This window comes from Ictidomys tridecemlineatus, chromosome X (assembly GCF_052094955.1).
Source record: "Ictidomys tridecemlineatus isolate mIctTri1 chromosome X, mIctTri1.hap1, whole genome shotgun sequence".
Taxonomy (NCBI): domain Eukaryota; kingdom Metazoa; phylum Chordata; class Mammalia; order Rodentia; family Sciuridae; genus Ictidomys; species Ictidomys tridecemlineatus.
Window position 1 is genome coordinate 77725696 of NC_135493.1, and position 13729 is coordinate 77739424.

General features: G+C 35.1%; 1 protein-coding gene across 2 annotated transcripts in view; it reads right to left on the reverse strand.

Moving 5' to 3' along the window:
* Zdhhc15 (zDHHC palmitoyltransferase 15) overlaps nt 1-13729 on the reverse strand; it is a 94437-nt gene that overhangs the window by 27923 nt on the left and 52785 nt on the right. For both annotated transcript variants that reach the window (XM_005337490.5, XM_040281766.2), the window contains exons 5-10: nt 11538-11607; nt 9560-9592; nt 8702-8822; nt 4602-4734; nt 2526-2652; nt 89-192 (exon numbers count right to left, since the gene is read on the reverse strand). In XM_005337490.5, coding sequence (XP_005337547.1) covers nt 89-192; nt 2526-2652; nt 4602-4734; nt 8702-8822; nt 9560-9592; nt 11538-11607 — 588 coding nt within the window. The remainder of the gene's footprint in view (nt 1-88; nt 193-2525; nt 2653-4601; nt 4735-8701; nt 8823-9559; nt 9593-11537; nt 11608-13729) is intronic.

Below are 13729 nucleotides of genomic sequence, written 5' to 3' on the forward strand. Positions count from 1 at the left end.
CACGACACATTATACTGGCTGTATTAACATGGATCTATAGTGCTCAGCCTGCTCAGCAGAGAAAAGACTTCCTTCTGAGACAACCCACCTCGATTATCATCCTCATTGTCTTCCCATCGTTCTTCATTTGCTAGTAGTGGGTTCTGTGACTCATTCATTGACCTCATAGGGAAGGAGTGTCCATCACCAGGGCTGAGGGAAAGAAAGGCAGTGAGATTTTACAGTAGACACATACTTTTTGTAAAGGTCATAATCCTTAGAAATAGGATATATATATTTTCTATAATATAGGAATATATATATGTATACATATACATATATATAGTCACACTTGTTTTCTAAAACCTGAAATAGGCTCTTATAATAGCATCATTATAATGCTTTAAATTTCCATATTGTGTTTGCATGTCCACATCAGTGACTATTTTTGTTCGTAAGAAAACTTGTTGTCCACAATGCCCAGTACAGCAATATGCAAGTTTCATAATTATTTAATGATGATGATGCCAACTTAAATTCCACTATCTTATTGTTTGATTCTAAACATTCATGGAAGATGAGTAGACTGAGAATGAGTGAATAGAGTGGAGATAAGCTGCTGTGAACTGGTGATAGGTAATTCCCCAAGTACCTTATCATTATTTGGCTTGCATAGAAGAAAGGTTATTAGGAACTATGAGAAAAAGCCAAAATGAGGTATCTCTAGAGTGCATATTTTGGGCACAATTATCCACCTGTGGGTATACTTTGTGGATGTTTATGGTAAGCTAGGGTCACTTTTCTGGTTAATTTCTGACCATTAACAGATCAGATATATTGGAAGGAATTGTGGTGGTCCTGGATAGACCAGGTTACAGTTTGTCAGATTTAAATTTGGAATGTATTCACTGATAGAGACTCAAGTGTTCAAAGTGTAACCTGGTCTAACACCTGTGTCTCTATATCTGAATACATTCCAAATTTAAATCTGAGTGATTTGGATTATTCATTTGATATGAGCTATGCCTTTTCTCCTGTTCATGAATGTGATTAATCAAAAGTTGACAGATTTTATTGATGCTACTGTACAGATAATATGTTACTGATTATAAGTAAATGAGGCTTTTGTTTTTATATCAGAGAAGGCTCATTTTAGACCTCCCTTTGATGTGGTAATGGTGTGCATTTGTGTCTGCATGTGTGTAAACAGGGTATAGATAATTGCTGGTAACAGTTATTAACCAACATTACCCAGTGACATAGTTTTGCCTTGTGATTTATAGTCAGGAGAGTAAAATATATCACATTTTAAACAAATGCGTCTATAAAACACTAACTGGTGCGGAGGAAGTATCAGGGCAATGAGTGAAGGGAAGGGGAAAATTCGCCTTAGTTACCATCTAACCCCAGCAAAGTTTCTTCAAATAAGTGAACATAAATGTATCCTTGTCTGAGGAGTATATCTAAAAGGGATGCAAAAAGCCAGTAAACAAACTCTGTTGCAGAGGTAGTTTTGTTAATGGTTAATCTGGTTCACAAAGTTACTCAGAGGACACAAGCTTTGGCTGTACTGATTGCTCATTAATTTCCTTTTCTGCATTCTTGTTGTGGTTTTAAGAATTACACACATTCTATAAATCAATCTTTCTTTCTTCTCATTTTTCCTTCACAAAATAACGTTAATATTTCATCCAAAATATGAAAAACGAAGAAATGTAAACTATTTACTGAGACTATTTCCCTTACCACTTTTAGTATTTTTGTCATATTTCCTCTCTTTTGCTTTTCTCCTCTCTACATGTTTGTTCATATTTTCTTTTTAAAATTTTTTAAAATATTTATTTTTAGTTGTAGTTGGAAACAATACCTTTATTTCACTTATTTATTTTTAAGTGGTGCTGAGGATCGAAACCAGGGTCTTGCATGTGTGAGGCAAGCGCTCTACTGCTGAGCCACAACCCCAGCCCCTTGTTCATATTTTCAATCAGCATACATACCATTTTGGATTTTACCTTTTCACAGATAATATACTATGCATGTCCTCTTAGTGTGACATCATCTTATAACCACTACTTTTGACTACATAATAATCTATCTAGTGGGTATATATATATTTTTCTATAATATAGGAATATATATATACATATACATATATATTCCTATATTCTAAGATATTTGTGTTGTTTTTGATTTATTAGCTGTAAATAATTCTACGAGAGATATTTTTGTACATAGTTCATCTCTGTCTTTAGGTTAGATGCCCGAAATGTAATCACTGGGACAATAAATATGTACATTTTTATAGTTTTGATACATATAACAAAATTCATTTATAAAAGATTAGTACTAGTTTACCTTGCCACAAACAAGACAGGAAGATGTCTATTTTATTATATGCTTGCCTCATGATTTATCTTTGCTAACCTAGAAATTAAAAACTTGGGAAACAGAGTGTCATGTTAGACAGAGACCTGCTGTATACTATAATCAAAATTGAATTTGGTACTTCAAATCATCAACCTCTTTCAGTGGTAATAATTACCCACCTGGACCCAATAGGTATTAACCAGAACTTCTTATTATCTCCAAACACCTGTTGGATATTCTTGATGAAGCCAAGATTGAACCCATTTTTCTCTGGGCCACTTGTAAACACTGGAGTGCAGAAGGCCTCTAGAATAGAGTAGGAAAGTTGCGGGGGTGGGGGGGGGAGAGGAAGAAAGAAATAAAGGAACAAATTTCAGCAGTCATGATTTTACAGTTCCCCATGAATGTAACTTGCTTCTATGATATCTTTTTGCTGTGTTAGTATAGGTCCCTCATTTTTAGTTACTGTCAAATTACTTTGTAAAAATCAGTTTAATCACTTAATACCAGGTAAGTCTGTAATTTCATATGAAGAAATAGTACTCATATTTTGAAAAAGGCAGTGGAAACACATTATGGTAGAAATAATTAAGCAGCCATGGGAGTAGCATGTATTTGTACTGCTGGATTTCAGGAGTGAAGGAACAGATTTAACAACACTTTATTTGAATCTAAGTGGCAACAACAGCCAAATGGTTTCCATCTGTAGAGCTGGGACCAAAGTAATGACACATAAAGAGATGATAATGACATTGATTTGGTTTTGAAACATTTCAGAAATGAAGATGTTCACACTGAAGCCTGCAATGTAAGAAACTGAGTTTTACTTCAGTAAAATGTCAATGGGTGAACTATAATCACCTCAAAGACTATGAGGAATTGGACCACGTTAGTGCACATTATTTTTAGACACACATTTATCCCATTAAGCAAACACTTTCACTGTAGGACTCTGGCTGCATCTGACCACTTCCCATTTGTGCTTTATTTTCAGACCCTGTTATCATGAAGCTTTTAGTACTTTTCTACTCTGTAGCTGATCTCTAAGCCAAATGTGCTAATTTACCACCCTAGCAACTAAGTGCTACATATATATTTGATTTAGAAAATGAAGCAAATACTTTCTTGGCTGTTAGTATTATTAGCAAATGTATTCCCAAATTGCAATAGCTTTTGCACCAAACTTTCCTCAAGTTTATTCTAATTAAACATTCAACTCTTAATCACTTTCTCCTTACTTCTTGTGTACTGATTTGTAGAAATTTTAAACAGTTTTTACCATTACTAAAATAACAACAACAAAAAAGTTACACTGGAATCCATCAGAAATAAAATACTCATTAACAAGCAAGGTTTATTTCTTACACTTCTTCTCTTTTTTGGGAGGATACTGGGGATTGAATTCAGGGACACTCAACGACTGAGCCAAATCCCCAGCCCCATTTTGTATTTTATTTAGAGACAGTGTATCCCTGAGTTGCTTAGTGCCTTGCTTTGGCTGAGGCTGGCTTTGAACTCGCAATCTTCCTGCCTCAGCCTCAGGAGCCGCTGGGATTATAGGCGTGTGCCACCACACCCAGCACCTTACACTTATTTTCTAGAGACTAACTTGTTCAACATGTTTCTTGTTCCCATGCTCCCTGTTCCCATGCTACCTACACAGTTCCTTAATAACTACAGATATTCAGTTATTTGATTCTTTTTCAAGACTTTGAATTCACTCTGAAGGCTCTGTGTTGGGATGTACTCAATAAGTTAGATACTTCTATCTTTACTGACATTCATTTCCTCCTTTTAACATTTTCTTCTGTACTGATTCTTTCCTTCATTTCCTCATGTGAACACATTTTTTAAGTCTTCCGAGTTGTAAATCTGGGGAGCTATTACCCAATACACACTCTAAAGAGCAATAGCCATTTTTGGATTTGTGTAGGGTTTTATCTACTAATGCTCTCTTTAGTCTATAAGCTTCATTCACTATGGTTCTCCAGTTTGGTAAAATGTATTTTCATCCGTCTCAGATTGGAGTCAAAGAGATGTCACTATAGCTAAAATGTTTCATTGGAAGTTTTTCTTTTCCTCAGGGAAAAAAAACACAGATCAATCTGATAAACTCTAAAATGTTTGGGGGGGTATTTTTTTTTTGGCAGTACTAGGGATTGAACCCAGGGCCTCACACATTCTAGGCAAGTGGTCTACCACTGATCTACATTCCCAGCCCAATGTTTTTTCCTAGTCTTAATATTCAGTCTTACCTAAGGTAGTTTTGTTTCTGCTGACAAGCCAACAATGGTAACCAAAAAGAATCACAAGGCTGACAAAAAACATGCAGGCCACAAAGAGGAGAAAAAGGACATGGAACTTAGAGCGAACACTGGGCAATTCCCCCTAGAAAAGAAATAATAAACAAAAAAAGATTAAAATGGGAAAGCTTGGCTACCTGTTCTACAAAGATTATAGTTTTCTGCATGTATAAAATATCTAGGTACAATTTAAAAAAATAGATTCTGTAAAAAATTTTTACAAAATTGTTCTCTGTTGATGATTATACCTCATTAAAGATATGCTCTTAGTCTACAAAGCCTAGAATAGATCATTGCTTAAGTGCACTTCAGTGTAAAATAGAGTATATAATGTACCAGTTAGAAAAGGTTAATGTGAAAAGGGAATATTTGGAGCATAATTGGCATAAAGGTCATATTTCATTTAGTTTGAGAAATATGAATTGTTGGTTAGAGGTGATTTTGATGTCATAGGGTCCATCCTTTTATCTCAAGGTGCGCTATTCTAGAATTCTTTATATGTCATGTTTCCTTGGACATATGGCTATTGAAAATGTCATAGTGATGAATGTAGGAAGTTAAAACACATACATAGAATTTTAAAATGTCCTACCTATAAGTCATGACCTGATTTTAAAGCTGCTGCACATTTTATATGGTTGTTTTTTTATAGCTGAAGTGGAATGTGTTGGTATATTAGATCCTGTGGAACAGCTGTTTAGACAGTACAAATCAAGAAGGATTTTACTGGCAATGTAAAAGTAGGTGGCTAAAGATTTTTATAGTTATCTGGAACATCTTATTTTCCATGTGGCACCAATTTTTCTTTAAACATGTAATTCTAGACCAGAATGAATGTTCTAAAGTTCTGTAGCATGCATATCATATAACATTTTATCTTCTGAAGAGAACTTTATAAAACATTTTTAATTTGGAGTGAGCAGTTGGAGGAATACTATTGCTTATTTCCTCCTTTCCCATGCTGGTCATTATTCTGGCAAGATGAAACAATTTGAAATATTTCAAAATACTTTCCAGTAATAGTTAAAAGTGTATGTGTGTGTGTGTGTGTGTGTGTGTGTGTGTGTGTGTGTGTGTGTGTGTGTTTGTGTTTTCTGGTACTGAGGATTGAACCCAGGGCTGCTTTTACCACTAGTCCTTTTTATTTTGAGACAGGCTTTTACTGTTTATTTTATTTTTATTTTGAGACAGGGTCTCATTAAGTTGTTGAGGCTTACCTCAAGCTTGTGATCTACTGTGTTGTGAATCTACTGCATTATCCCTTGATAGAGTTCTTAATATTAAGCTTTTAATTTTTTTTAGTTTGAAGAAGGTTACAGCCCTATGCTCAAAAATACCTTCTCAGAAGACAACCAAACTAAATTGCTTAAAGCAATGATCACTAGAGGCAATTCAGAGGAATATTGGTAGAATGATGCTACTATCATGTTTCTAAAATAATTTATAGCCTCTGTGAGGAGATTCATGGCCCAGTGTGGGAGATATGTTTTACTACTTTTGCATAAGGCAAGGATCAATCTCCTATCAAAGTAGCTGTTGTTTAAGTTAATATTGAGAGGAGAGAGAAATTCTGACGGTCTTTGAATCCTTTATTCCAAAGGAGCTAAAGCTTTTCCATACCAGAACCATAATGGGCAATAGGACATTAAGATCATTGGGCTTAGGATCAGACTTAGGTTCAATTCTCACTTTGAAATTTACAAGCTAGGTGATCTTTGGCATGTCACTTAACTACTATGATCCTCATTCTTATCACCTTTGAATGAAACTAATAATTCCTGCTTTGCCTACTTCTCAGGATTGTGCTGAGGATCAGATGAAATAAGGGAAGTGCTTCAAAAACCACAACGTATCATATAAATAGAAGTTGCTGTTCTTAGAAACACAGCTTGTCTCCTTGATAAATGGCTTTTAAAATACATGGCAGTGTTTACTTTTTATTTTAAAGAGAGATTTGATTTAAACTGAGAAAACCATCCTCAAACCACACTAAGGTGCTTTTTGGCTGGAAAGATTGCAAGGAATCATTTTCTTGAACTGTCAATGCCCTTTTCATTATGAGGGCAAGCAGAGACAGGTTTCCTTGCCTCACATATGTCAGGCACAAGCTAGGATATCATGGAGAAAAAATGAGGGAATAGGAAAAGGACAAGGGTATGTTCAGCCCTGGTATTGCTTGTGAATGCGGCCATGTTTCTGGTGATTAATTCATATCCAACTATCATCTTGCAAGAGTACAAAAAAAGCATGCAGCACCTAGCTGGCTTTGTGGTATTTGATTATTGGCTGGCTAGGAGGGCTAAAGGCAAAATATGTGAAATGCAATCTTGTTTACTTTGTTATGAGGGTAAAGGGTGGTTTTTAAACAGTCGCCTACTGTGTTAAGTACCAAGAAAGGTCTGTAGTGAAGATCAAGGCTGACACTTTCCCTGTTGATTGGATGCAGCAGATTTTCTTCACATTTAGAGTAGTAGCTCAGTGTGTGGATAGAATGCCAAATAGGTCATGGAAACCTGAGCAATAGAAAATAAATCTTCTGCTGTGCAAAGGGGTGAAAGAGATGTTAAGATGTATAGATGGTGAAACATTTCCTATTTGGGGAAAATGTATGAGAAAAAAACTTCGTTATTTATGCTAATAGTTTCTTTGAGTCTTTGAATTGCAGATTTTGATATCTATCATATAATTCCCTATTCTTAATGTTATTAAATATTTAAATCAATTAAGCAAGTTGAAGGGGAATGGAAAGCATATATCACTATAATTTTGTACACTATATTTTCTAGACTACTAGGAATCAAAACACTAATTTATAATTTAAATATTCTCAGCAATTTACCTTCTCACTGCCTTGTCTTTTTCTTGTTTGCTCCAGTTTATTATAATTTATATTCTGACCACAGAATTCATGTTCTTTCCCACAGCTTTACCTCTCTAGCTAATGTGCTTATGCAGTTCCTAAAGTAATAAATATTTGCTCTGCCCCATTGTCTTTTGCTATTCAGGATAAGTTTGGACAACCCTCATCATAGATATCTTAGTAACTATACTGGAGTTGTATGGAGGAGGGTTCTTCTGGAGTCCACTGGCATGAAATTTAAAAATAACGTATTTCACTGTACTTCTGCCAGACCCTATAAACATATGTACAGGGTCTGTACCTATGACTGATATCTTCAACTAGGAGAAAGATAAAAGAAAGGTTTTTGAGATTTCATTGTAATTATTAGAATTATATTTTGAAAGGCAAAACACTTTCAACATCTGTTTCATTTGATCTTGGCAATGAGCCAGTAAGGCAAGTAATGAAAACAGTATTACATCTCAGTTCTCCTAATTTCCAACCCAGGGTTTATCATAAGTTAAAGAAAGACTTTCCTGTTCATTTGGTCACATGAGAAGGTTATGTCAGTGTATCTCTCTATATGGTAGGAATTTTGCAAGTCTCCTTTGACCTAATTTCATGTTCAAAGGGGAGTGCTTTGTTAGTCTTTAATTTTTTTTTTAGAAACCAGAGATTTGAATTAGTTCCAACATTTTTCAAAAATATAACTTGTAGGAAGGAGGTTTTAAAAACTCAATTGGGGCTGAGGATGTGGCTCAAGTGGTAACGCGCTTGCCTGGCATGTGCAGGGCACTGGGTTCGATCCTCAGCACCATATAAAAATAAAATAAAGATGTTGTGTCCACTGAAAACTAAAAAACTAAAAAAATAAACAAATATTAAAAATTCTCTCTCTCTCTCTCCCCCTCTCAAAAAAAAAACTCAATTGCAGAAGTACATTTTAAAGAATTGGTAGGACTCAAGAAGTTAGGTAACTGAGGGCCTTAGCAAGATTGTCATATGTAAACAGAAACTTGTTTAACTAGAATCTTTAAACAGCAACCGCTGGTCTCAGAGTATATAACATGAAAACTTTGTTTTTAGTGGCTTCCCTCTTTGGTTTCTTCAGTATTAGCTATTTCAAAATGTAAAATGTTATAGGACAAATAATGTCACAGACTGAAGTGTATGTTTGTCTGTGGGGGACCCTTCAGAATTTGTAACTTACTCTCCAATACTTGATGAAATAGCTGAAGACGGTTGTAGCAATGTACAGGCAGTAGAGAACAGAATAAGCTAAGAACTGAAGAAAGAATTTGTAGTTGGAAAATCCAATGCAGTTATTAACCCTAAAAAAAGAGAAAAACTAATTTGAAATCAGGACCTATTGATTGAAAACACACTGACATATAAATGGACTAAGCAATGGAAGCATGTTACTCCTACTGTCTCATTATGTGTCATGTAAAACCCAACAGAGATAAAAGTCCCTTAATAGGAACAGACTGGAAAAACAAGTTCACATCTCACTTGTTTCTCCTTTCATTTACAGGCACAGAAACATCTAATAGTTCTGGACTAGTTCCTGACACACCCGAGCAAACCTGGATCTTGGTTGCTAAAAAACTATTAAAGTCTTAGCAGCTACATTTGGTAGAGTTGTGGCTTGTTCTTTTTTGTAATCAGGTGATTTCACTGGTTCTCTAGATCTGATGTACAAAATTTAACGAATTGCTGAATTTAACAATCTACACTATTTCAAACATCAAGCAAGCTAGAAACAAAAATAAATTGTGTTATCTTACAAGAGGAAAAATATTGTGCTATATTTCATTACTATGCTCAATTGCTAAAGTTAATGGGCAGGAGACCATTAGCTTTGTGACCCCAGGAACTCTCTACTATACCTTTGGTGGTATGGTTATTCTTGCTCTAAAATTTTACCCCTCCCCTGTACCCCACACAAATACAAAGCCCAGTGAATTATGGTGACAGAAAAAGGCATGTTACAACTATGCTTAGGAAAGTGAGCACATTGAACAACTTTGACCCTTTTAGAGGAGAGAAATGAATCAAAGGGACATACCAAGGGCAGTGATGGTCCATTTTTAAAACACACCTACAAAGGGGAGAAAATACAGTGTGATAAGTGAGGCTATGGAAATGAAGCAACATTTCAATATTGAACTCAAGGTTTCACCAGTATTTTTACATAGATCCAGTATACCTGTTCCCAGATCTCCATTACAGCAACTGCAAAACCACTGTATCTGTTATTCCTAGGATGAGATAATCATAACAAATACTTTATAGGATTATGCTGGCAGCAAGTTACACACTTAAAAGTCCAACCTTTAAAAGAGATTGGAATCTCCAGGATATTGATACAACAGAAAAGGTTCAAGGCATCCCCTCTAGTTTTGTTCAATACTCAGTTTAATAAAAGCACAGGAAAAAAAAACCCATATGGCTGTAGTCTGTGTTTGAATCAAAACTAAGAGAAATATGAATGGCAAAACCATCCAAGACGAGGGGATGGGGTTGTGGCTCAGTGGTTGAGCTCTTGCCTAGCATGCATGAGGTACTGGATTCGATCCCTGGCACCACATAAAAGTAAAAACAAATAAAATAATGGTATTGTGTCCATCTACAACTAAAAAAAAAATTAAAAAGGTATACAAGAAGAAAGGCATGAAGATTACATATATTAACATAAAATGGTTTTACAAAGCTAGGACTTATTTTTGTTGATTAAAAAAGAAGCAGAGTAGTTTAATGCAATAAATACACTTCCTGTAATCTTGTATTGTATGGCACACAAGAGCCTACCAAGGCTCCTGAGGTAGAAATAGGAACATGACATATAGAGTCATCTGAGTTTTCTTTTCAAAGAAGCCCAAAGCTGGAACAATTTGAGCCACAAATTAAATAAATACAGTAGTACTGGGTCATAGCACAAAATAGAAAAATGAATATTCATGCCTCCATATTGAGATAAATAAATGATTGACTAAATAAGTAAATGGGAGAGAAAATGCACACTTCCCATACAGAAGAATCCAAAATAATTTATACAGACACTCCATCTTCAAAAAGTGGGAGGGGCTGAGGTTGTGGCTCAGTGGTAAAGTGCTTACCTAGCACATATTAGGACCTGGGTTCGATTCTCAGCACCACATAAAATAAATATAAATAAATAAAATAAAGTTATTGAAAAAAAGAAGAGGAAGTATAACTTCCCATTCCTGTAGTTGGGCTGTGCATAGTAACTTCTTTTTGAAGAGTACAGTAGAGGGAGGGGGTGGAGAGTAATTTTACAAACACTACTTGAGGCAGATGATAAAGATTAGCATTGCTGTGATAAGTCATGTTTATTTGTACCCTTGCTATGATGTAATCAGAATGGCACTTTACTTCTATGGTCTTCCTCCCCAAATCACATTACCCCAGTCTAAGGATCACGAGGAAAGAGTTAAAAAAAAAAAAAACTCATCTGAGGAACATTCTACAAAATACCTAACCATTAATCCTGAAAACTGTCATGATCATCAAGAACAAGTAAAGTCTGAGAAATTGTCACAGCTTAGAAGAGCTAAGGAGACATAACTACAAAATATGATGTGTTATTCTGGATGGGATCTTAGAACAGATAAAGGGCATTAGGGAAAAATTGAGGATCTCTAAACAAAGGATAGCCTGTAGTTAAAAATAATGTAGCAATACTAGTTCACTAATTGTAACAAATATATCATACTAATAGAAGGTTTTAATAATAGAGGAAAGTGGGTGTTGGGCATATGAGAACTATCTTCATAATAAATCCATAAATCTAAAGCTGTTCTAAAATAAAAAGATTATTTTTAAAATGTGATTATATTTCTCTTTCTATCTTTAGAATAGTTTGAATCATCATCATTCCTGTGAGGGTGTTTGGCATGTACTCATTATGACTGAAAGGAAATGCTCTTATCTAGGCATGGTTGCATGTTAGGATCAGTCATTTTGTTGTCTAGGCAACCATCAGTAGCCAAGCTCAGCCCAGGGGGAATATTACTGTCACTTACATGGCACAGACAGAGCAGTGATGGCAGCGGTCTGGCTTGATCAGATGGCACCGGTCACAGAATCGTACAGCTATAGGAAAAATAAGGCGGTTAGCATTTCTTAGGGCTCACTGTAAGACTTCATATCTTATTAGTCTACTGGGATGGCTTGTTATACACTACCCACAGATGGTCACACTCATCTCAAGTTGCCAAGCAAAAGTCAATCATATAGAAGAATTGTGCTATGTATTTCTTTTCTTATTAAGTCAGTCTTGAAAGCACCTTTCAGGAGAATACAGGAAAAGGCTTCATATTTAGATATCAGACCATAAGATTTCATATTATCAAACAAACTAAACAAACTACTATCAACTATTTGAGGGATCTGGAGAAATCATTTAGTCTCTATTTATTGAAACTCTCCTATCTGGAAATAAGGATTCACAATTTAATTCCTGTCTCACGAGGCTAAATTTCATAAATGCATAAAACTACAAAATGGTAAACTTAGAATAACAATTTATGCTAGACCCTGGGTTCAATCCCCAACACTGCAAACAAAACAAGACAATTTGGAAAATAGAAGAGAATTTTTCAATAATTTCAATTGACCATTTCACAGATAAAAAAAAGTAAAGTCTTGGTCCTTATCAAGTGATTTGCTCAAGGCCACATAGCAAGTAAATGGCAGGGCTGTTACCTGTACAGTTTTTCTGATTATTTCATTCAGGTTTCTATTCGCCCTGTAGGTCTGATATAAAAATCCCTCCTGCCCATTAGTTCCTCCCTTTCTCCTTTCTTTAATTCCATCCTCTTGGATTAAAGCTATTTTCCTTTTCTTCTAATTTTTTTTTCATGTTCACTGATAGAGTTTGCCTGTGTATAATGTAATTATATTAAGTATAAAAACTAAATAATTTAAGCTAATATAATAATTCCACTTACAGTGTATATTAAGCACATATAACTGATTCAACACAACAGGCCAATAATTCAAAAGATTCCTGTGTTCATTCCTATTGATAAAGAGTATATGACAAAAGATAGAGGTATTATTAAGTCAAGAATGAAAGGAGAGAGGCTTTCATGTTTGGATCCTTTAGCACATTTTTAAAGATACTGTCAATGCCATAGATTGATCTACCATCATCTCTCCTGATATAGTTCTGATCCATGAGGAGGTATAATAGACTACAAAAGAATTACTTGAATTTTGTAATTTGTACAGATAGATATCTAGGGAACATGTGTGGGAATAGATACTGAAGATCTGAAATAATGGTGGAAGGAATATAAAGTTAGATCTAGACAAAAGTATTGATACAGGCCCACTGAGCAGATTTTGCATTAATGTTGCAGCTCAAGGAGTTTGGCTGGTTGATTGGCTGAAACATGGAACAAAATATGGCACACAGTAAATGAATTTGAAATGCCATACCTTCCTTGTTTTAATGTAGAGGTAGGGATTCAAAGATTTAAGGAAATTGGACTGTTAGGATGAATTTGTCATTTAATACCTACTCACTCACACTAAGAGGGTCTATAAGACATACCATTTACCAATACTGTGAGAAATAAATTTATGAGGGGAATCTAAGAATGCTTAAAGAGCTTTTTTTAAATACCTTTGTTTATTCATTTATTTATTTATATTTATGTGGTGCTGAGGATCAAACCCAGTGCCTCACACATGCTAGGCAAACCGCTCCACCAACTGAGCTACAACCCCAGCCCTTGAAGAGCTTTTTGACTGCTCTTGTCTCTATGTCAGTTCTCGCTGTAGTCACTAAACTGGGAAACCTAATGTGATGGAAGTAATTGGATCATGTGGTGGCACTCAGCCACAAAAAGCAAGGTGGATGCAGCTATGGTTATGGTCATCAGAGTCAAAATAGCAATTAGAATAGTCTGAACTCATGCAGATTTATGGCTTTGGCTAATGAATCATGGTGTTTCTAGAAGTGAAATAGGTAGAAAGCCTACTAAATTCTTACTTGAGCTATATAAGCAAAAATGTTCTAGATTGAGTGAACAAAAGTCTTATTTGAATCATTAAAAAAAGTAGTCATGGCTTGAGCCAGCTCACAGACTCAGAGGCCCTTGCATAAAGGAGAGATTGTATTCCTGTGAGGAAAGACACTAGAATATTACCAACACTACTAAAATTTTATACTGTTCAACTTTCCACTATTCTTCATCAAAGGTACTTT